Source organism: Homalodisca vitripennis, unplaced genomic scaffold (assembly GCF_021130785.1).
Source record: "Homalodisca vitripennis isolate AUS2020 unplaced genomic scaffold, UT_GWSS_2.1 ScUCBcl_3876;HRSCAF=9670, whole genome shotgun sequence".
Classification (NCBI taxonomy): domain Eukaryota; kingdom Metazoa; phylum Arthropoda; class Insecta; order Hemiptera; family Cicadellidae; genus Homalodisca; species Homalodisca vitripennis.
The window spans coordinates 10,658-36,108 of record NW_025779984.1 but is presented as its reverse complement, the minus strand read 5'-3'; the positions used below and the strand labels follow the sequence as shown (position 1 = coordinate 36,108).

At 33.8% G+C, this 25,451-nt stretch overlaps 1 protein-coding gene across 1 annotated transcript; it reads left to right on the top strand.

Moving 5' to 3' along the window:
• The first annotated feature begins 682 nt into the window (after positions 1-682).
• Positions 683-23,588, top strand: LOC124372717. Its single transcript, XM_046831128.1, has 8 exons — positions 683-744; positions 1,789-1,914; positions 5,474-5,628; positions 14,372-14,573; positions 17,822-17,929; positions 19,531-19,715; positions 21,921-22,080; positions 23,451-23,588. Exons 3-7 carry the CDS (start codon positions 5,597-5,599, stop codon positions 22,018-22,020), a joined length of 627 nt encoding a protein of 208 aa, XP_046687084.1. The 5' UTR covers positions 683-744; positions 1,789-1,914; positions 5,474-5,596; the 3' UTR covers positions 22,021-22,080; positions 23,451-23,588.
• The last annotated feature ends 1,863 nt before the right edge of the window (positions 23,589-25,451 follow it).

The window sequence follows — 25,451 nt, the reverse complement described above, 5'->3', positions numbered from 1 at the left end:
GAATTTCTTAGCCTTTGACATCTTGTAGGATAAAGGGGCCAGAGAGGATTAAAAAGTGTGAGGACTCTGAGAATTGTTGTTATGATGCAGATGGAAGAGGAGCCAGAGAAAACCCTATTGAATCATATCCCAAAATATTCCTCCACTTTTTTAACACCCTGTGTATATATTACTGTACTTATATACCTATAATTATTATGCAAGAAGCTGATGAGAACTTTTGATGTGAGGACACTGAGAATTATTGTTACGATGCAGATGGAAGAGTTACCAGAGTCGTGTCTTCTGATGCTTGAGCTATTGTCGGAGCTGGTCTGTGACAACAACTGGAGCCCCAGACAGGCTGATGTCCTGGAGTTACACTCTGTATGGGACAGTCTTAAGCCTCCCATCCAGGACTTGTTTGGTCCTTTTCCTGTCTGCCTTGAGGTAAGTACAACATTCCAAGTTCAGTTCATTTAATGTTACCAGTGTATGTTGTTAAGGAAACATTGTATGTTGCATTAAATAATAAGTAAATCTAAAGATAACATATTCACTATATTTTGAAAAATGAGATAAAGATTGTTTTGGATGGTTGAAGGAGAAGAGCCTGTTTGAAGCTACCAACTGGTGTTCAGTGTACATGAGAGCCCTGAACCTGGTGACTGCTCTGGTCACACATTCCTCCTCCAACACACACGGGAACTGGGCTTCGACTTTCTGTACCAGCACGAGAAGTTCATCTGTGACATATTTGAGTTTGTGAGTACATTTCTGAACAAGTTGTATTTAAAATTGGGAGCCGTTTATTAATTCATTCATAAGACAGAATGCTATAGATGAGCCACTTTGAAAGCGACCTGCGCGAAGATGTCTTGTGCATAGGGGGAGGAAGGAGCTGGAGCTCGACCACCCCCTCTTTCACTGCTCAATCTATTTCCTTTACAAGACACAAGTGGGAACCGAGTGCTTTGCTTCCCTGCGTTAGTGTTTTGGAGCATCACGCTATGTTTTGTTATTCTCATTGTGGAATAACATATATTGTTGTTAAATATTATTATTTATGTTAAGAATAGTCATTGCGTCTATTTAATATGTTGGTATTATTAAGAAGTATTTTAACAAATATGTTTATTGGTAACAGCTGTTATTATTCTTACTAGGTTTGTAAAACAGCTTTTGTGTAACACAGATCCTACATGTGGTAAAGTGGCGACTGAGGAGTGGTTGGTAAGGAATGTGGAGGGGGAAGTGAGTCCACACTTCTTTTCACTCTCCACATCTCTTTCTCTCTCACTCCCCCCTCTCCCGCACTCTTCATTTAACAGGTCGTTATCAAAGCGGCTCATCTATAGTGTGTCTAAATCTTATTAAAAAGTAGTAACTTTTTAGTGATAGAAAGCTTTATAATAACCAGCATATTAACGTTTCTTGGTTTTGGTTAAAGTAAATCATTATTTATTCCAGAAAAATCAACCTGGTTTTGATCATATAACTTTTGTAAAAATTCACTGGTTGCTGATATTTTAATGAGTTTTCAACAAATTAATGCAATAATAGTTTATGCTCAGCATCTTTTGGTTTATTAGTTTCTGGTTTTATTATTTAATACAATGAATTTTTAAGATTTGTTTACACTCTGATAATATCTTTAATAAACACTATGATAAAAGTATTAGATATTATTTCGGTTTAGTGATAAGTGGAGTTTTACAGTTATTAATAATCGTACAATATCAATCCTCATCATAAAAGAGTTGTATGAATCCTGAAACATAAAATCTAAATCTTCTTGTGTGTTTACAGAAAGACGATTCACTGAAAGAAACAGCTCTAGAGCTGGTGTCAGCAGCACTAAGGCTTCTCTGGCACGTCATACAAGCCGTAGTGCCGTGGAACTGGAAACTGAAGACTACTCTGGGAAGGATTCTGGTAAGTTTATGGTTGTTATTCGTGGTTAACAAAAAAAGATAAAACTTGGAAAGCATATAGCTTTATAATTTTTTAAAGAAAATTTGTTAGATAACATAAGTTTCTATATAAGACACCATAGGCATCACGTTGAATATTACCGATTTAACGCCATTAATTTTCAAGGCAGCTGGACAAATTTACCTTACTGCACATTTAACACAATCATTTATATTCCTTTAATTTATATACATTTAATTCCTCACTACAACATTTGCTCGTCTTTTGTGAGATCTCATTCATCTGGAGGTGGAGTGCTAATATTGGCTAAAGAGCATATACATTTCAGATGTATTAAATTACCAGCAGTTGAAGCTCTCTTAGGAGAAAAAGAATTTGAGTGCTGCCTGTCTGAAATAACTATAGATAAATTTTCTTTTGTATTGGCAGTTTTATATAGATCACCCCAACACTGTCTAGTAGACAAATTTTTAAATAATTTAGATATATTGTGTAATGTACTATGTCATAAATTCAAAAATGTGATTTTGGCTGGAGATATAAACATAAATGTATTAAAAAAAGATATAATTTACACTAAATTTAGTAATATATTAAAAGTGTATAATATGAAATATTTGGTGGACTTCCCAACTAGAGTTACAGCTGATTCTCAGACAGCCATAGATAACTTTATTACGAATATAGATTGTACAAAAATTAAATATATCAGGTATCATAACTCAAATATCCGATCATGATGGTCAACTTCTAGAATTTTTAGAATTAAATTGTGTTGATTCAAGTAAAATGAATATAAAAAAACTATGCAGAAGATTTACTTTGAATAACACTGAAACATTTTTGCGAGATATAGCAAAGGAGACATGGATAGAAGTTTATCAATCACCGGTAGATATGAAATATCAACTATTTCATAGTATTTTTAGTTATATTTTCGAAATACATTTTCCTAAAATTAGTCAAACTGTTAAACATTTCTTAGGACAAAAATGGATTACAGATGATATACAAATTTTAAAAAATGAATTAGTTGAACTTGAGAAACAATTTAGAATTTCCAAAAACACAAATTTGAAGATAGTCATAAAAGGAAAGAAAAATGTACTGAAAGAGTGCATGAATAGAAATAAACAAAAATACTTCAATGATAAAATTCTATACTCTGACAACAAACCAAAAACAACTTGGAAAATAATTAAATATGAGGTAAATAAACAATCCAATATAAATCATAATAAAAGTATTATTGCAAATGGAAAATTAATATCTAATCCTGTTACTGTAGGAAACACTTTTAATGATTTTTTTGTGACAGCCGTTGACTTGCTAGTATTACCTAACATACCTCAGCTCAACTCTATTTATACCAATAGTGAGCATCTGACCTGTGCTCGGCCATGTTTCAGATTTCAACCGGTGTCTGAGTATCAGTTAAAAACAATTGTTTTGTCATTTAAAACTAAGTTTTCTGTGGGGCACGATGATATACCAATTGATATTGTGAAAAAATCTGTTAACTTTATTATAAAACCTCTTGTCCATGTAATCAATTCTTCTTTAATTTCAGGAATATTTCCTGATATTTTAAAAGTTGCCAAAGTGATTCCTCTCTTTAAAAAAGGTAATGTGACTGATCCAGCATGCTATAGGCCAGTGTCATTGCTCCCAATTTTTTCTAAAATATTCGAAAAAGTGGTTTATGATCAGCTTTTAAAACACCTAGAGTCTAATGAACTGTTGGACAAACAACAACATGGCTTTCGTCGTGGAAAATCAACAATAACGGCCGGTATAGAATTTATCCAGTCCATTATTGACTCAGTTGATAAAAGAGAAAAAGTAATTGGGATATTTTTAGATCTTACCAGAGCATTTGATAGTGTCAGTCATGTAAAGTTAATAAGGAAATTAAACAGCTTCGGTATATATGGAAAGGAGCAAACGTGGTTTGATTCCTATTTAACAAATAGAAAACAATATGTAGAAATAGAAGAAACCATTTTTCACAATAAAAATCATTATGTGAGGGCTCATAGATCACAGCTGCAGACACTACGGCATGGTGTGCCCCAGGGGTCTATCCTGGGTCCTCTATTGTTTTTATGTTATATAGGAGGTTTGCCAAGGGTGATGGAGGGGTTGGATGGTGGCGTGTGTCTGTATGCTGATGATTCAAATGTTTTGTTTTCTGGTCAGAAGCTTGAGAATATTGAAATTTCATCATATATTGGTCTAACTAGGATTAAGGATTTTTTTGACAAAAATAATCTTTTATTAAATTCAGATAAATCTAATTATATTTCTTTTTCTACAAAGCAATCCAGATCAAATTTAAACTGTGACATTTTTCTAGACAATGACAGACTTAAACAAGTAGACCACACAAAGTTTTTAGGACTTATAATAGATAAAAATTTAGCTTGGGATAAACATGTAGATCATGTTACTAAGAAGATGTCTACTGGTCTATATGCATTGCGACAAATGGCAAAAATTAGTAATTTACATACACTTAAATTAATATATTTCTCTTTGATCCATTCACATTTAGCTTACGGAATAAGCATTTATGGAGCAACAACAATAAGTAATTTAGATAGGCTTTTGGTCCTACAAAAAAAATCTTTGAGAATAATGAAAAATTTAAGATATACAGATTCTGTTAAACATATTTTTTCTGAACTTGGAATTCTGACAGTATATGGTTTATACATATTTGAATCAATAATTTATGTAAAACAATTTTTTGATCCGATACTACAAACCAATAAACATACATATAATACCCGTTTTAATAGACATGTCGATCAACACAATCTTGAATTTTACAAAAAGAAAACATATTACAGAGGTGTTAGATATCTACATAATTTACCAACAAAATTTATAATGGAAACAAATCTGTTAAAATTTAAAAAAGAAGTCAAAGATTATTTAACTAATTTGTCTCTATATTCTTTTGAGGAATATTTCAATACAAAAACCAATTAATTCATTTAAAGAAGAATTGAAGATAAATTGTTGAGATGTTACGATTGTATATTTTTTTACTTATATTTTAAAATTAATATTAGTATTTAGTTTCATTGTAGTGACGCTATTCTTTGTACCTTGTACATATTACAGAATAAAGTAGTTTGACTATGACTATGACTATGACTATTTTCACATGGGAAATCGTCTCCACAAGATGAGCCTGGAGACACGTCTTAAACATTGAGGTTCAAACAAGAAACACCACTGAACACTCGGGGAGTCTGGGCCTGAAGTCAAGAAAAAAGGAAATGGGTTAGCAATTATCAGTTTTTTTAAAATCCTTATTCTGCCCGTCTTCATAGACCACTGGCTTGTGCAAGGATTGTATAAAACAAAATGAGAAGGAAAGTTGATACAGTTCAAGGTCATGATACTGATAAAAAGTGCAGTGGTCACAGACAGGATTTGGACCTGCGCTTTCTCTAACTAAGACCCAAAGTCTGACTTCATAGACCGGTCTGCCATCGGCACTCCCGATTTACACATTTTAGTTTTAAATATATTTGATGTCCTGTTTCAGGTGAAAGTGAAGCAATATGTGGCGACCGTGGTAGACCTGTTGGGAGACCCGGACTCGTTACTCAAACGGAGAGCTCTAGCTCAGAATCAGAAGTTTCCGTTACCAGAGCTGAAAGGAAAAGACATGCACTTGGAGCTGCAGCAACTCCAATCTAGGTTGTTATATAATAAATTTTCATATGATTAAAATTTTGTTTGAGCATTATGTTCTTCAGAACATAATTGGCAAGATGTATTATTAATGGAGTTTCAGCCTATGAGGTCATAGATTTAGTTTAGATTATACCACAACTTTGTTCTCTCTGGTTTAGAACTGATAAGTGATACAAGATACAAGATTTTTATTAGAATGTCATTAACAAGAGGTCCAGGCTTATTCAGTTAAATCAACCACTCTAACACCTGTAAGGTTTGAATAAAAAATTAAACATTTAGATTGATTGTTTGGTCAGGTAATCAATTAGTGGGTATATATCAATACTACAATAAAATAATTAAATCAGTTCACTTTAATTGGATTGTTGACTGGACACTTGCAGAGGCAGGACACCAGTTATTTAGCTCCACAAAGTTCTCTATTTAAGTGGTTTCAAAGTGATTTTTAAAATAAATTTTTATATAAAATTGTGTAGTTTTTTAAGTGCTATAGATAAATGGTAGTAAGTTTATCACTATATTTATTATAAGTGTGAAAATTTCCAAAACATTTTTTAATAACTGTTGGATCTGGCATAATTAAATTATACATAGATAAGGAAGGTCTACTCTTCTTATCAAGGATAGCTGACCTTTGGACAGTGACTGACTTATCTCTGACAACCTAATCTACCTTCATCTACAATAAACTATCATTGTCTAGTTTGACTTATATTTTCATATCTGTTGGATGGCTCAATGGGTTGTGTGACAGACTTTGAATCTGAAGGTTCCAGGTTCAAAACTACATCGTAACTTTATACTTTTTATGTCACAATTTAGTTAAATTATCCTCTCTTAATTGAAATATTAATATATTTTTCATTCTCTTTTACAAATTCTTCCATATTTTACTATTTATTTCATTCGTAGGCCTATTTTATAATTAAAAAAAAAAAAATCAAAAAATGAAAAGAAAGCAGAAGTCTTATAATTATAATTGTGGAAACTGTTCAAAAAAACTATTAAAATCAAAACCATCTATACAATGTTCTGATCAGTGTCTACAGTGGTATCACTTGCAATGTACAGACATAAATTACTCTCAATTTAAAATTATTGCAGAATCCAAATCAAACTGGAGCTGTTATATGTGCACCAATAATAAAAATAACAATCTATCTGATATCTGTGGTATATCCAAAGTATTGGAAACTAAATCTGATGAAGGTAATGATGATGAAGATAGTGAATTTATAAATAAAACTACTAGAGAAACACTTGAAACTCTTAACTTAGTTGTAGACACCTTAAATAAAGACTTAATAGCAGCCAATGAAGAAATAAAACAACTCAAGATTCATAACAATAACCTAGAAATGTTAGTCCTCCAAAAAGAAGAAGAAATAATGAAATTATTAAATAAAAATACCAGCAGTTTCTCCTACTCACAATCTCCAACATGTTTGCCTGAAAAAATGAAAAAGAAAACTTTGATAAAGACAAAAAAACTTAAAACATTTACACTGCCATTGAGAAACTCTTTTCAAGTGCTTGAGGGTCGCATTGATGATCCAGAGGAAGTTTGTAGTGTGATCGGAACTTTACCTTTAAACTCCAGTAGATCTAAAAACAAAACAAAGATCACACCGACTAGAAAAACACAGCAGAGTAATCCAGCCAAAGAAAAAATAACAAAGAGGAAAATTTTGCTTGCTGCGGACAGTCATGGCCGGGACCTTGCACCGATTCTCGAAGCCAAACTAGGCAGCGGTTTACGAGGTAACGGTAGTCAGCAGTTCGGGAGCCCCTTTTAACTACGTAGCCAACAACCTGCAGGACTTGACTAGGAGTTTTACCTTTAATGATCATGCTATCTTACTCGCTGGGACAAACAACATCACAGACTCCACTAGTGCTAGTGTAGTTAATTTTAATTTTAATACATTTTCTAATATAACTCTCAACACTAACATGTCAATAATCGGTATCCCTCATAGATTAGATCAGCCTGCTCTCAATGAGAGTATAAGAAAAGTAAATGTAAAGATTGAGGAGGCTGCTAGTAATGTAAAATTATGTAATTTTATTGACACGAGTTCACTACATCTTACACATTATACTAAATTTGGACTACACTTAAATAAATCAGGTAAACATTTTTTAGCCGAACTAATTCATCAGTCTTTAAAGGTGAAAAAACCCACAATTGTACAAAAAGACATCCATACACCAGGACAAACATGTAGTAAAAGCAAAGCTCCTTCACCGGAAAACAACTCCACTTTTTTAATCAATAAACCCCTCACACTTCATGTGGCAACTAACGATCCATCAGCTGACATTATTCTACATAACATCCATGCATCAACACCTAATGAGAACTCTGCAAAATGCATAAATAAACCAAAAAACATCCAGCGCAAGAAAATATTAACAGTAACCTAGCCTGTATATCACATTCACAAAACAATACTTCTTTAACCTGTAAGAACCGTATAGATTCACAAAAAACAAATATTAATAATATAAAAACCTTAACCTTATTACACCAAAATGCTCAAAGTATCCTAAATAAAGTTATACAGCTGGAGTATCTGAGTCATGATGTAAATGTAGATATAATTGCTATAAGTGAACATTGGTTGTCAGCAAAAAACTTAAAATATTTTCAGATAAAAAATTACGTTGTAGCCTCAATTTATTGTAGAATTAGTTTGACACGGGGAGGTTCTTGTCTTCTTGTAAAAAATCATATACAATTTATTGAACGTAATGATATTTGTAAATTTAGTGAAGACTTTGTTTTTGAATGTTCCTCTATAGAGTTAATTTCAACTAATTCTAATAAATTAAATATTTTAACTGTTAGTTGTTACAGAACACCAGACTCCGATATTCATATATTCATTTCCAAGTTGCAATTGTTATTTGAATTAGCTTTGAAAGAGAAAAAGTACTTAGTTGTCTTAGGTGATTTTAACATTAATTTATTAAACCATAACTCAGAGTCTTTAGCTTTTAAGAATATTTTAAAATGTTATAATTTTAGATATTTTATAAATGAACCTACTAGAGTTACCAAAAATGTTGAATCTTGTTTAGATAATATTGTTAGTAACATACCTCAGAATCTGCTATCAAGTCTTAACCTTCACTCTGGCTTTTCAGATCATAATTTTTCTCAAATTTTGAAAATAAATGTCAATAATTTATTACTAAAAAATGAAAATAGTAAAATAATTACACATAGGATATTTTCTGAGCAGGGTCATAGAATGTTTCATGACTTTCTGCAAAAGGAGGACTGGTTTGATGTGATTTCTGGTGAATCGGTTGATGCAAATTTCTCAAAATTTGTTGATAAGCTGATATTATATTATGAATTAGCATTCCCATTAAAAACAATAACAAAACTTAAGTCAAGTCCATATTCCTGGGTAACTGATGTGGTTAGGGCAAGTGCTGTCCTGTCAAGGGAGCTGTTTGCCAGAGCCAAGTCAATAAACACAGAAAATAGCTGGAAAGAATATAAAACTTACCTTAAACATCATAAGAAAATAGTCCTTTACGCAAAAAGAGAACCCCTAGTAAATAAAATACAATCCTCTAAAAATATTCCAAGAACAACTTGGAATATCATTAATTCAGAGACTAAATCATTCGCTTCTGTAAAAAACATTAATCTAATTGTTAATGGACAAGATATTACTGAGCCAATGGATGTTGCAATAGCATTTAACAGGCACTTCACAAGTGTACCTCATATTATCTCAAACCAACTTGACTTGCTGAATTCAAGGCATTACGATCCACAAAATTTTTTGCCAAATCCATTTGTTAATTGTTAATGGTTCATTTTATCTCTATCCTGTTTGTGAAAAAGAGATAATTGAAGTTATAAGTAAATTTAAATCAAGTAAGTCACCAGGCCTGGATGGAATACCTCCAAGGATATTGAAGGAACACATCCACATCCTGTCAAAACCTCTTTGCTCTTTGGTGAATAGCTCCCTGACTCACGGAGTCTTCCCTGAATGTCTCAAGGTAGCCAGAGTAACTCCAATATTTAAAAACAATAATTCAAATCTTGCAGAAAATTACAGGCCTATTTCAGTTCTTTCAGTTTTTTCAAAATTATTAGAAACTATTGTAAAATTACGGCTTGAAAATTTTTTAAAATCATTCTCAATAATAAATAAAAATCAATTTGGTTTTCAATCTAATTTGTCAACTTCAGATGCTATCATAAGTTTAACTGATTATGTGCTAACTGCCTTGGACCAGGGACAGTCGACCTGTGGCCTGTTCTGTGACCTCCAGAAGGCTTTTGATTGTGTAGACCATGAAATTTTGTTAAATAAATTGGAGTATTATGGCATCAGAGGAGTTGCTCTCAATTGGTTTAGTAGCTTTCTGAGGGATCGCAGCCAGGTTGTAGAGATAGTTCAAAACAGTGCTGGTTCTGTCCATAAATATCTATCTCCTGCCCGCTATTTGGAGGCAGGCGTACCCCAAGGGTCAGTTTTAGGTCCAATATTATTTTTAATTTTTATAAACGACTTACCCAAGCAGTTCAATTTATGTGACAAATTAATTCTCTTTGCTGATGACACCACTAGTTTGATTAAATCTGACAATAAAACTGAACTATCTCAAAAATTATATGATAACATTAGTTTGATTTTTAACTGGCTTAAAGCTAACAAACTATCCTTAAATATTTCCAAAACATCCATACTTAATTTTCACTTTATTAGAAACTTTAGAGAACAACTTGAAATAACTTTTTACCAAAGTAAACTTACTTCTACAAAAAATTGTAAATTTCTTGGTGTTACTTTAGATGACAATCTTAGATGGGAAAATCACATCAGTCAGTTAAATGGGAAACTAAATTCAGCATGTTATGCTATTCGTAAAATTAGAGGCTTGACTGACTTAAGAACAGCAAAAACTATTTATCTTGGCTATTTCGAATCTGTGTTGAGATATGGAATTGTTTCCTGGGGAAGTTCACCATTTATTGAACAGGTTTTCAAAACTCAAAAGAGAGCAATCCGAATTCTAGGAAATTTGAAATTTAATCAATCATGTAGAGGACATTTTTTTAATCTTCAAATTTTAACAGTAAGAAGTATTTACATAATGGAAGTTTTAACTCAAACATATAAAAGAATACAGTCCAATCCCTTTATCTCCCATCATAACTACACAACACGTAATAGTTATTTTCTACCTGTTCCTATACACAGAACAACCCATTTTAAAACATCTTTCTCTTACAATAGTCAGCATTTTTTTAACAAATTACCTTTAGCATGGAGAGAGATTCCTACATTAAAGGCTTTCAAAAAAACTATTAAAGAATACATGCTTCAAACTGAAATTTATACTTTTGACGATTTTCGTCCGAATTCACCAGAAAATAATTAAGATGTGAAATATCATACCACCTAGTATTAGCTATATGTTACTTGTGTTGTAGTTAGTATTTTTTTTAAAATTGTTATTTAGTATTTAGTGTTATTATTTCTTGACGAGCCTTATAACATTGTAATGTTCTATTGGGCTAATAAATAAATCATTTCAAATCATTTCAAAATCATTTCATTAATATTTTAAGTAAAATAAATCATATCAAATCACAAATTGTTATTTTAGATGGTTTTCAAGTGTTCGTTTATCAACAAATATTCAGATTAAATTTACATTTTTAAATGTATTTTTGAATGTGTTTTTTGAACTAATTTGTATAACTGTAATAATTGGAAATTGACTTGAGAACATTTTTTGTTGTTCATTTGGGACAAAAAGATTATTACTATTTTATTTAATAACAGTAAATGAAAAATAACAATTCTATATAGCTTCTATGTATATTTTAAAATAATTAATATCCCTGTCTTCAGGAAGTTTTAAATAAATACGTTGAAATAAATAAACATAAATAAGAAGACACTATACCGAAGGAAAATAATTATATCCTGACACTAATTAAATACATTTTGAACATGGGTGTATTTAAGCAAGTTTCATTTTCAGCTGGTAAATTGTTTATTCTTTACTTTCAATGTTATCAATTGCTTACTTGTAAATGAAGCAATTAAAAAGTTAAGAATGTCTATTTTATGTGGCAATTTTAGGATTTATACACTCCCTTACACTTAACCTGGTATTAAACCCTGTAATATATGTTGTATCTTCTGCTGTAGACTGCTGGGTATGTTGGTGGAGAGTCTGAGTGTGCTGACAGAGACATGTCCTCTACACAGTGACCTGTTGTCAGCTGACAGGCTGGGACTTCCCATGTTCATAATACATTTTGTATCTTCTGCTGTAGACTGCTGGGTATGTTGGTGGAGAGTCTGAGTGTGCTGACAGAGACATGCCCTCTACACAGTGACCTGTTGTTAGCTGACAGGCTGGGACTTCCCATGTTCATAATACATTTTGTATCTTCTGCTGTAGACTGCTGGGTATGTTGGTGGAGAGCCTGAGTGTGCTGACAGAGACATGCCCTCTACACAGTGACCTGTTGTCAGCTGACAGGCTGGGACTGCCCATGTTCGTAATACATTTTGTATCTTCTGCTGTAGACTGCTGGGTATGTTGGTGGAGAGCCTGAGTGTGCTGACAGAGACATGTCCTCTACACAGTGACCTGTTGTCAGCTGACAGGCTGGGACTGCCCATGTTCATAATATATGTTGTTTGTTCTGCTGTAGACTGCTGGGTATGTTGGTGGAGAGCCTGAGTGTGCTGACAGAGACATGCCCTCTACACAGTGACCTGTTGTCAGCTGAGACTGGGACTGCCCATGTTCGTAATACATTTTGTGTCTTCTGCTGTAGACTGCTGGGTATGTTGGTGGAGAGCCTGAGTGTGCTGACAGAGACATGCCCTCTACACAGTGACCTGTTGTCAGCTGACAGGCTGGGACTGCCCATGTTCGTAATACATTTTGTATCTTCTGCTGTAGACTGCTGGGTATGTTGGTGGAGAGCCTGAGTGTGCTGACAGAGACATGTCCTCTACACAGTGACCTGTTGTCAGCTGAGACTGGGACTGCCCATGTTCGTAATACATTTTGTATCTTCTGCTGTAGACTGCTGGGTATGTTGGTGGAGAGCCTGAGTGTGCTGACAGAGACATGCCCTCTACACAGTGACCTGTTGTCAGCTGACAGGCTGGGACTGCCCATGTTCGTAATACATTTTGTATCTTCTGCTGTAGACTGCTGGGTATGTTGGTGGAGAGCCTGAGTGTGCTGACAGAGACATGCCCTCTACACAGTGACCTGTTGTCAGCTGACAGGCTGGGACTGCCCATGTTCGTAATACATTTTGTATCTTCTGCTGTAGACTGCTGGGTATGTTGGTGGAGAGCCTGAGTGTGCTGACAGAGACATGCCCTCTACACAGTGACCTGTTGTCAGCTGACAGGCTGGGACTGCCCATGTTCGTAATACATTTTGTATCTTCTGCTGTAGACTGCTGGGTATGTTGGTGGAGAGCCTGAGTGTGCTGACAGAGACATGCCCTCTACACAGTGACCTGTTGTCAGCTGACAGGCTGGGACTGCCCATGTTCGTAATACATTTTGTATCTTCTGCTGTAGACTGCTGGGTATGTTGGTGGAGAGCCTGAGTGTGCTGACAGAGACATGCCCTCTACACAGTGACCTGTTGTCAGCTGACAGGCTGGGACTGCCCATGTTCGTAATACATTTTGTATCTTCTGCTGTAGACTGCTGGGTATGTTGGTGGAGAGCCTGAGTGTGCTGACAGAGACATGTCCTCTACACAGTGACCTGTTGTCAGCTGAGACTGGGACTGCCCATGTTCGTAATACATTTTGTATCTTCTGCTGTAGACTGCTGGGTATGTTGGTGGAGAGCCTGAGTGTGCTGACAGAGACATGCCCTCTACACAGTGACCTGTTGTCAGCTGACAGGCTGGGACTGCCCATGTTCGTAATACATTTTGTATCTTCTGCTGTAGACTGCTGGGTATGTTGGTGGAGAGCCTGAGTGTGCTGACAGAGACATGCCCTCTACACAGTGACCTGTTGTCAGCTGAGACTGGGACTGCCCATGTTCGTAATACATTTTGTGTCTTCTGCTGTAGACTGCTGGGTATGTTGGTGGAGAGCCTGAGTGTGCTGACAGAGACATGCCCTCTACACAGTGACCTGTTGTCAGCTGACAGGCTGGGACTGCCCATGTTCGTAATACATTTTGTATCTTCTGCTGTAGACTGCTGGGTATGTTGGTGGAGAGCCTGAGTGTGCTGACAGAGACATGTCCTCTACACAGTGACCTGTTGTCAGCTGAGACTGGGACTGCCCATGTTCGTAATACATTTTGTATCTTCTGCTGTAGACTGCTGGGTATGTTGGTGGAGAGCCTGAGTGTGCTGACAGAGACATGTCCTCTACACAGTGACCTGTTGTCAGCTGACAGACTGGGACTGCCCATGTTCATAATATATGTTGTTTGTTCTGCTGTAGACTGCTGGGTATGTTGGTGGAGAGCCTGAGTGTGCTGACAGAGACATGTCCTCTACACAGTGACCTGTTGTCAGCTGACGACTGGGACTGCCCATGTTCATAATATATGTTGTTTGTTCTGCTGTAGACTGCTGGGTATGTTGGTGGAGAGCCTGAGTGTGCTGACAGAGACATGCCCTCTACACAGTGACCTGTTGTCAGCTGACAGACTGGGACTGCCATTGTTCATAATATATGTTGTTTGTTCTGCTGTAGACTGCTGGGTATGTTGGTGGAGAGCCTGAGTGTGCTGACAGAGACATGTCCTCTACACAGTGACCTGCTGTCAGCTGACAGACTGGGACTTCCCATGTTCAGGCTGAGGCTGCTAGTGGAGCCGAGGCCACCTGCCGAGACTGGGCCAGAGTATCACACTCTCGTCAACCTCATCAACCTCACTGCCAAGAGGCTTGCTTCAGTATGTTCATTTGTTCAATACTAACCTTTTATATTTTCTGTATATTTTGCAAAATGTTTGGTTGGATTTGATAGAAATGATGTCCTTTGAGTTACTGTTGTCTTTTAGTTCAAAAAAAGTTGTCAAAATTTCAATTAGTTTTGTTTATGATAGCTAACTAATAGCTAAAAAATATTGCAAGAATTATTTTAAAACATCTAAAATTGCGCTGAAGTTAATTTGGCCGCTGGTGAATTAGCGTGCGTGTAAAGATATTAAAAATTTATGGTTTTGCAATGGTTACATTTGTTTTCTATTTCTTGGGAGAACAATAACAAACACATTTTTTACAAAGTTCTGCCAGTTTTACATGTAGACTCACCTTATACACAGGCTTGCTGTACCGTTATATCTGCATGCTATCTCTCATATTGTAATATGAAACGTCGATAAAAGAATAGCACTGGTTTTTGATTGATTTTTCACGTGACAAGCAATACAATTGACTTCCCTATGTTTATAAATGAATACATTTATACATTCCTATACATTCACAGCGTTTATTGTGAATTATAATGTACACAATAAACTAAAATAAGACAATACGGATATTCCTGTAAGCCGCATTTACCACAATTTTGAAGGTATGGACATATCCGTATGTCATACTTAAAAGGATAATAACATATATCATTACTGTCTTATGATTTATGAGGCTTTATTTGTACCAAGTCAATGAAGTAAGTTAGACAGAGGGCGCTCCCCTCCTTCTGCCACAGAGTGAAGGTCGTTTATAAATACTTCCTTGGTAAGCGGGATAAGTACAGAGCGTGCACCTGGCATTTCAAAGGCCTTTTGTGAACTAAAACACTGTCCGAGAGACAATCTATAATATTCGATATAACGTATTTGGTATTTTGGTCAAAGTCTACGGTATGGGAAGGGCTAAATTTTATGCTAATTCCAAAAATATATAGTTATCCTACATTTTACGTCAAAACTTATTTGTTACATGGCTTTGTATGAAAAAGCATGTACAGTAACTTTTTTTAAGAAATAGTTTATCTTTAAAGAAATAATATTTTTTCATGGGTAAACATAATCTTATTACTGCATTTTTACTTATGTAAGTTTAACAGTTAAAAAATAGAATAAAATAACACATTTGAATTATTTACACACAAAAAGCTACCTTTTTGTACTATATATATATTGTACAAAAAGATATATATATATATATATAAAGTTTCATCCTTCACTCAAGAGTCACTGGATTCCACCTTGCGCTTGCACCCTCGCTGTCGAACTGGTCTGTCCGAGTGTATGACTAGATGGTAGCACTTAGGGTGAACTCCACAATTACATCCAGGGCAAAAGAAAATGTTTTTTTCAAGTTCTTACACTCACATACAGCACACAAGCGAGTTTGTGTTGGGGAGTTTCACGAGTTCATGAGCAGAGCCAAGGACATCACCAGGTGGAACATCTTCTCTTCTGAGTCACACAATTGTGAGAGACACTTATTAGTCAACTACATGGTCTGTCAGTGCTGTTTAATACAAATTGTATGCAGTAAAAGTGTGTAGTGACATGTCAAGGTGGTATGTGAATATTGTTTTCCAATATTTTATAGTACCTCTAGAACACGTAACATGATAGATAGATTTATCCTTGACATCTATCCCTCCTGTGTACTGATTGTATTTTTTTATTGGAAGAAGGAGCTTTTAAAACTTAATTACTTTAAAACATAAAACCAATATTTAATACTTTTATTTTTGTGAAAACTTTCGATAGCAAGGCTATCTTCGTCAGACAAACATCTCCATCTATAACAAGAAGGAGCTTTGTTGCTTTATTTCAACACCTACTACGCACTTGTAGTATGCGCAAAATGTTTTCTGCATGAAAACCAGTTGTAAAACAGTAAAACAGTTTTTAGTTTCTTGTTTTCTTACCAAGAGAAGTTCATTTTTGTGAAATTGCACAATATCTTTTGGCATTTTTTTGACATTAGACTTTTGGATAGGCCATTGGTTTTTCTGATATTGATTTTCTGTCTACTAAATCATCTAGAATTATTTTTTTATTGAGACATCTATTTTGCTGCATAAGTGAAAATTATGTTCGGACTGCATATTTTGGCTACTTTCAGTCAATTTTGAGATGTGGATTAATACTCTGGGGAATAGTGCTAGAGTTCAGGAAATACTGGTGCTTCAAAAGAAAGAATTGTTGGTAAGGCTGAATATCTCAATCATTGTAAACCTGTTTTCATTAACCAAGATATTCTTACAATAGTTCATTTATATGTGTTTGACTTATTTGTTTACATTTTAAATAATAATGATTTAATAAACCATACACAAACACATAATTACAACACAAGAAACAGAAATAACATTTTAATTGACTTTTAATGAGTGTTTTAAGATAAACTCATGATATACTCAGTGTTATTCTCTACTAGACAATTAATGTCTTATATAATTATATACATAATATTTATGTATTATACTTATTAAATATTATTTAGAGACAATGCTATTTAGTCTGTGGCTGAATTAGACTTTGTCAATGCTTCTAACATTTTAAACAACAAATAAACGAATTTATTATAATAATATTATTATTATTATTATATATTGTTATTGAAATTTGTTCCTAATAGTACCAGTCAGAAATGTGTTTCTCTCCAGGAGTTTTTCGGCTAAACGGATTTTTATGTACCAGTTGTCTGTTAACAAGTGGTACCCTTTGTCTAACAAGTTTGTCTTTGACAAGAGGTGAAGGACAGCCAATGGGTCATTACCATCAGAGAGAAATTGTGAACCAGAATGAATTTCTGAGTACAACACATAACTAGATTCACTGTCACAAAATTTAAATTCAAGCTATACATATTTTTTCTTTAGGCGTAAAATGTGCAGTGATGTTTGAATTTAGCACATCAATATAAGGTCTAACTTTGTTCCAAGGGTCAAAGGTCATACTTTGTTTTACTGGTGGGTTTGGAATTGAGTTGAGATATAGCATAGAGTTAATAAGTTGAAAGCTTATCAACGCCAACACTCAATCAGACGGACCTTTGGCGACGAATATTCATCCCAGCTGTAGGGTTAACAATGTTTTCACATTGTGTACATCAGAAAACTTAATGAATAGTTATGATAGTATAAGAACTAAGAGTCAGTAGGTATTGCAAGCTGAGCCAGATCAAACTTTAATACTCTAATGTTAAAATAAAATAGTATCCAATTAATTTGCAGAATCTTCGGATATCTCCACGCAACAGTGGCACACATCTGGGACTAGCTAGCAAGTCTGCATCTGACGACAAGCCCAGTGATACTACTAAAGACTCAACCTGTGTACAAGTGAGTGTTTATGCATTCTTCTCCATTACTTTTTTTTATATTTAAATATGCAATAGATTGTCAAACTCTCATACACTTGGCAGCAATACTGGAAACAATAAAACAAACAAAAGCTTGTTACTATTGAAACATGCAAATATCAATATTGATCTTATTATATTAATAAATGTTGCTAATTGCTTTATGATTTATTTTTACATCAAAACACAATTACAGAGCTAAGTAAACAGTACTACTAGCCAAACACGTAAATCACAATCCATCATCTGATAGACCATAACAACATCGTAGTAAATAATCATTCCAAAGACCTACAGGAAGAAAACTAAAAAATGGGTATTAATCAATACATATTGAATGCTGTATGGTTACTCTGATATTTCAATTGTGTACTATATTAAATATCATCAACTACGGATTATCCGGTCAATCAACGCCAGCAATTTACTAGGTTTTTACTGCGCCAGATGTGCCGACACTGCAGTACTCAGAGTTCATAACTGAATATTACTATTTACAAACAGTCCAAGCAAAAAAATTACTACTTATATCTCTTTTGTGCTTTACCCCTTACATTTTATATACTATTTCATTTGAATAGAATACCTAAATACAGGGTCATCAAAAAATGTGGGTGCGATTTTAATTTATAAATAAAGTTGTAACTTTGTGCATGCGACGGCCCCATCTTGACACACAGATTCTCTGCTTGGTGGATTCGTAGAGGTGGACACATTGCGGGATTGACAAGGAGCTCTGACTTAACTCCTTTGGGTTGTGTTTATACTGATTATGTCTAGTGAGCTAACATAGAAACCTTATCAAACTATGTAAAAAAACTTAAGATTTTCTATATCATTCGGTGCAAAAAAAATAAAACTATCTTTTAACAGCCTTATTTATTAATGTTTAAAATCATGTCTACCGTTTTCGTTGACCTTTTTTTATCATGAATTATTGAAAATTCAGCTGTAAACAAGTTATTCTTTAATTATGTAACATTTATCCGTATTAAATTCATTTCTTTCATTAAATGCTTTTTACCTTTAACGTCTGATCAAAGGATAATATAACTTACATCAAAATATGTTTAAAACCTTATGAGATGTGATGATAGTTGATAAAAATTCACCTTATATAATGCTTCTTAAAATTAAATGTTATTTAGGTAATAATATCTTTTCAATACAAAAAGTATAATTTAAAAAAAATAAATTTTTTAACCACGCTCGTTTTTAACCTTATTCTGCCCATCCTAATGGGTCACTGGCATGTGCAAAGATCTTATCAAACTGAATCAGAAAGAGATTTGGTTCAGTATAAGGTTGGCGGAACTGATAAAAGTGCAACACTGACAGGATTTGAACCTGCACTGACACTAACACTTGAAGCCTTACATTGTGAGACCACTGGCTCTCCAACTACAATATTTCCGAACTGCAGCTACATCCACCTTTACATTCACAAAATACTGGAGGAACATACGAGTAGTAATATTCATACATGTTCTGTTGTTTGTTGCCAATTACCTCTTAAAATTATACTAGACCCATCTTTAAATAAATTTGTAATCCTCCATGCGTGTTACCTGTAATGTGTAGATGTTTGGGAAGGACGACATCTACTTTGCTGCCAAGTTGTCAACCTGCAGCCAGACTGAACTGAAGTTGGTCCTGGAGCTGACAGTCCACTATATGATCTCCAACACTCTCCTTGACCATTCTGTCCGACCAAATGGGCTTTTCACCAGTCCATCGTCTTCCTTAGAGATCTCTCCACAGAAGCTGTGAGTTGTAGTCATAACAGTTTTTAATATAGTCTAACCAAATACTCATGTCGTTATCATTAATACAATTCAATAGACATTCTCATGAATATCTTTTATCTATCTTTTCTTGTTTGATTGTGTTTCTTTTTTTTCTATTTATTTGTTACCTTGAATTACTTGAATAAAAATTCTAACAAAATTATGTTTTTACAATAGCATACATATTTTACATAATTTTTTAAATTATACAAGAGAATGGCTCAAAATCCATCTAGATTTCCGAACTACCAATGCAGAGACCATACAAGACTGCAGTTGTTCTTGGCCGAACAATTGATAATCAGTGGCTTGTGTCATCCAATACATCGAATATTTACGTATGAAGTAAAAAAATTTTGATATTTGTGTTACAGCAAAATTATTAATGTATATAAATGTACCAAATTATATTAATGAGTTGATATTAACCTGGTTAGTGGATTGAGAACAACTGCCTGAGCAACACATATTTTTAGTAATCAACTGTTAAAAAAAAAAAAAAAAAAAAAATTGGATACATTGCAAATTCACAAAAGGCACACAGAGTTTTGGAGCTATTAGTTGATACCAAATAATAGTTTTTAGATACCTAAATCCACTATACTATATCTAGAATCCACCATCTGTTTGCTATACCTTTTTCTAGAACTAAAATATTAGCCAACTCTATTATTGTCTCAATGATGCTGCTTTACAATTCAATGGCTCAACATTTAGATATTTTTAAACAATAAGTTTAAGTGAGTTCAAAAGGGTATTTTTAACTGTGCTTGTTATATAAATATAAGCATAATTATATAAACCATAGTTTGGCATAACTTATATACCGTAACTTTTCATTCTATTTAATAAGTGAATGTATCCTTGTTTATAGTTACCTTAATTACCTTAATTACCTCCTTAATTACCTCCACCTTAGTCGATGACCAGTACAACTGGATAGACAGCGTCAAAGTAAAAATGAATTTTAGAATATTTACATTTTTACATGGCGCCAGGGCTTATGATAGTGCATCGAAGAACTCCCCGACTGAATAAAAGGGCCTACACAATAGCCAGCTTTTAAGTTGGGTTTCAAAGTGAGGAGGGTTGAGTTCTTTGAGATTATCTGGAAGGGCATTATACATGCGAAGCGCTAAGCTAGGATAGCAGTTCTTCTTCTTACTAAGCCTACAAAAAGGTACATCCAGATGGTGCTTCTTCCTGGTGTTGTAGGTATGGAGTTCGTTTCTTTCAGCAAAGTCTGAGATGTTAAGTTTTAAATTGGTCAGGCAGGAAAGGATGTACTGACCATAGACTGTAAGAATTTTTAAGACTCACAAAGATAGGCCTACAGCTATCCAGAAACCCTGGAGGCGAGATGAACACGAAGAGCTTTCTTTTTGGAGTGAGAAGAATATCCTTACATCCAGCAGCATGGCCCCATATGTGCAGCCCATAGCTGATATGGCTGTGGAACATGGCGAAGTAAACTGTCAAAAGATACTTATTAGTCAGCATAGGTTTCAGTCTCCGCAGTAGATGCAGGGCTCTAGAGAGTCTGATGCATACACTATTCGTTTGGCTCCTCCATGTAAGCCCTGGGTCAAGAATAAATTTATTCTTGCCCTTCTTACCCTGGGTCAAGTTGATTTTTTTATTAATTTTTATATATAATATTTGTATATGTTGTTTTGAGTTCATTAGTTTTTGTTATGAATACTTTTTCTTGTTTACAAGTGGTAGTTTTTAGTATTTCTCTGTTGTAATTAGGTTTTTTTACCTGTAACAGTGCATGTAAATAAATTTAAAAAAATCAAGAAATTCTTTTAATAATATACTAGATGGATAAAGATCAAGATACTTCAAATTATTTTCTAAAGCCTCTAGGACTCCATTGACAAGTCATTATAGGGCAACAAATGTTTGTTGGGATGTTAAGATGCTTTAGTTGCTTCGTATTGTTAAAAAGAATTAATTAATTTTCCAATTTGTTAAGATCAAATAATACACTGATTTTAATAATAACCAAAACTAATGGTATTTCTTCAATTGTATTGAAAAAGGAAATATAGATTAATTGGGGAAGCATTTGAATTCCTCAAAATATGTTTTATGGCAAATAAAAAATCTTTCTCCAAACATCATCAGAGACAAATTGCTTCCAAATACTATTCTCACATTGTGTGTTTGTATGTTGGACAGAAAACGTTCTCAGAGTATGCTCAGAGACTTTGCTATGGGAAGGAAACCAACATGCTTTGGACACCAGAGCCCATCAACCTTGGGAACTACAAGCCTCTGACCTGGGGCCACTCTGACCGGAGTGAGATGGAGGACTCTGTGTCTCTTGGATGTGCACTGTGTGAGTAACATCAACAAGTAACAGTTCAACATCATCATACGTTATTTACAACAAATAATGTTCCTCCCTCCACCCTATGTAGTGGACCACGCTGGGCAGTGACAGTATCATGTTTCATGATCACTAGTGCATTTAACAATAAACAATAATAAAATTGTGTCAGGCTTCAAGAGGGATCAACTCCTCTATTGGCTTCTTGACAATTACCATTTTAGTTATCTGGAATCTGTTTTCAAAGAAACATATCTCTTTTATTTCTGTAAGAAGTTCATATTTTGATTTTTAAATAACTAAAAATGAGAATGGTGTTCAAGGGACAAATATTTAAACCTTTTTATATTGGGTGATTTAAGAAATGTCCTTTCAAGTTATGTGGCAAACACTGTTGGCAATTCATGTTTCTTTATTACATTTCCCTTACAGCTTAGAATACAAACAAATATTGTTACGTCTGTTTCAAGACGTAAAGGGAAGAAGAAGAAATCATTAGTGGCCAGCTATGCTGGACATCCATCCTAGGGAACAAAGCAAATTACTAAATATGATAGAGTTGGGAAATGAATGGCCCTTGGCCAATAGTGGCCATCTGAACAGAAAGTTTTAAAGTACTTTTAATATTTTTTTTTATTAAAGGAAATATACTATTTTAACTAAAAGATTTATTTTTTAAATGTTTATGCATATTTTAACCTGAAATAGAAATTAGAAAATGATTTTCTTTTGGGTTTGTTTTTTTACAAAATTAAGTAATTTTCAACATTTTGGAAAGAATTATTTTGCTTTGCTCCTTAATACAAACAACATTTAGGTCAAAAGTGGTAGAAAAATTATTTATTTTAAACTTAAGGTTATAATAATTCAAAAAATATAAATTAAATTTCTTTGGTACTTTAATAATTAATCAATGTCTCCCTCCATATTATTCTTCGGGTAATAAAATTATAACAAGAATAAAATAAATATAGCTACATTGTGAATCAATAGTATAATATACCAAGTAAATAAAGATCATAACTTGCTATATATAGAAACAACTATGTAGTGAGCAAAATGTCAACACGATCAAACAGCTAGCTGTTTATGCAAACAGATATTCACCTAGAAATATTGTAAGGAATTCTGATTTATAAAATATTTTATTTACTCTTATATTTTTTTAATTTTTTTTTTTTTTTTAAGGAGAGGCGGATCCCCTTATTTATAAGGGGGATTTATTTTTATTATAGCTACTAGGATAATTATAAATGGCTTTTTGTAAATATTTATAAATAACTAATAATTAAAAACTTGTAAAACAGGGGTTTTACAAGGATTGTTTGTAGCATAATTCAAGTGTGAAACGGCAAAATCAAAATTTTGATATGTTTCAGTGCCTGAAGCTGACTCTGATGAATCTTTGACTTCTCGGAGGTCTGCTTCACCCTCAAAAAGCAATGAACAGTTCTCCAAGAAGTTGAAACTAAACACGACTAGGGGGCTGTTGAGTCTGGGACATTTCCTCCCTTCAGGTCTCGAGTTCGATCAATCCTTTGAACCTAGAAGAAAGGGTAGGAAAAATATCAGTTTTCCAACAGTCCACAACAGACGAGGAGATCAACCCAGACTTCATTCTCTTCTGCAATCACATTCTAAAGCAAATGTTTTGGTATGCATGGCTTCGACGAGAGGTCGTTGAGAGCTGGTTTATGACTCTGAAATTCAATGCAGTCATACGTAAAGTAATTAACTATTGTATTAAATACAGTTTATAAGCTTAAATTACCATCCCAGATTTTTTATAAATTTAATGTAGATAAAGTTCATTTAAAAAACCAAAATATGTATTTTTCTATGACAAAAATTATAATTTTGCCTCATTTTCATGGAAGGTCTGGTATATTATGTTTTACAGTGAGTATTTTTCTTAAATTCGTGGTGTAATAAACGGTGGTCCTTTTCAACTAGTTCTGATTTGTACAACATTTTTTTACTGTTTTATTCATTTTTTATTGTATTTTAGCTATTAGGATATTTTATATGTGATTTTTACAGTAATGGTTGTCATTTCGTTTTAATATACTTTCTGTCTCCACTGTTCATAAAACAGTTATGTAAATACATTTTTTTACAAAAGGTTCATCAGTGTTTCTTTTTCAAATCCATTTACTCTTCTCCATATTTAACTCTTAGCGCTTGTAACAAAACAATGTCATTCTCTTCTCAGTTTGCAGGGCTGTTATGGGTAGCCATGGCTGATATCTGTGTCAGCTCGAAGATTTATGGACCACGTCCCTGTCCTTCAGCTCGCCAGGCCACTCGTAATGGCCCTCACTGTTTTCCATTCAGCTCCTCATGTCACAACACAAGCTGAAAGCCATCAGCGTAGGAGTAAAGGGAACAAAATGATAGCTCAAGATTAATATCCCCAGTATAAAACAGAAGCATAATAAGAACCTATGCAGCTACCCTGAGGAACACCAACTCTTTGGAAGCAATCCCTGAAAGATGATCATTCACTCTGGTTACCCGAGTTCTGTCAATCAGATAAGAGCGAAACCACCTTGAATGAAAACCTGATCAAAGCCATAGTAATTAAAGCTTAAGTCAAAACATATCAAAAATTCATTAAGTCAAATGCATGTTACAAATCAAGAGCTGGGAAATCATACGTCGGGAAATGTGTTGTTTTGCCACTAGCCAATATTTTATATTTTTTTAAATAAAATTTATATCTTTAGAACTAGTAATTGTACAGATACCAAACTTTGCACATAATTTATGACAAGTAATAGAAAATCTTAAGAAAATAACCACATAACTTGCTTTAATATTAACAAAATGGTGCCTTTTAAAAGTTTTAGTAAAATAAAAAAATATAAGTATAGTTATACAAAATTACAATCCACTATTTTGAAAATTTTAAAACAATTCCAAGGGTACTATTTTTAATGAAATTCATCATTGTATAAACCTGAACACCACTTTAAAAGTACACTATTACACAAGCCAGGAGCAACAAACATGTCAAGGTTGACAGGCGTCAAACTGTTTTGTTGATCCAGTCATGATTTGTCCATCCCCTGGAATCCCCCATGACTTGTATAAAGATTCTTGCTGATAATAATCAGTAGATATGAATATGGGGTTCCTAGACCACTTTTGGGACAGTCAGAAAATCAATGTAAAAATACTGTTCATTGAACCATAAAAGAATCTATAAATCACGAACTAAAAATAAAACGAATCTGTAGCTGTTTGCTTCTACTTTCTTAAGCTGAAACTTAGTCAAATATGCTTCGAATCAATCTATTGATCTCATATCTGCTTCTAATCTACGAAAATTCTGTTGTAAAATATATTAAAATCTTAATGAAAAATCTTGGAAAAGTTAA

Bases quoted from the DNA above. Each gene is read 5' to 3' on its own strand.
- LOC124372717 (XM_046831128.1), top strand. From the start codon at position 5,597: ATGCACTTGGAGCTGCAGCAACTCCAATCTAG. The intron at 5,629-14,371 runs GTTGTTATATAA...GTTCTGCTGTAG, and splicing joins CTGCAGCAACTCCAATCTAG to ACTGCTGGGTATGTTGGTGG. The intron at 17,930-19,530 runs GTGAGTGTTTAT...TGTAATGTGTAG, and splicing joins AAGACTCAACCTGTGTACAA to ATGTTTGGGAAGGACGACAT.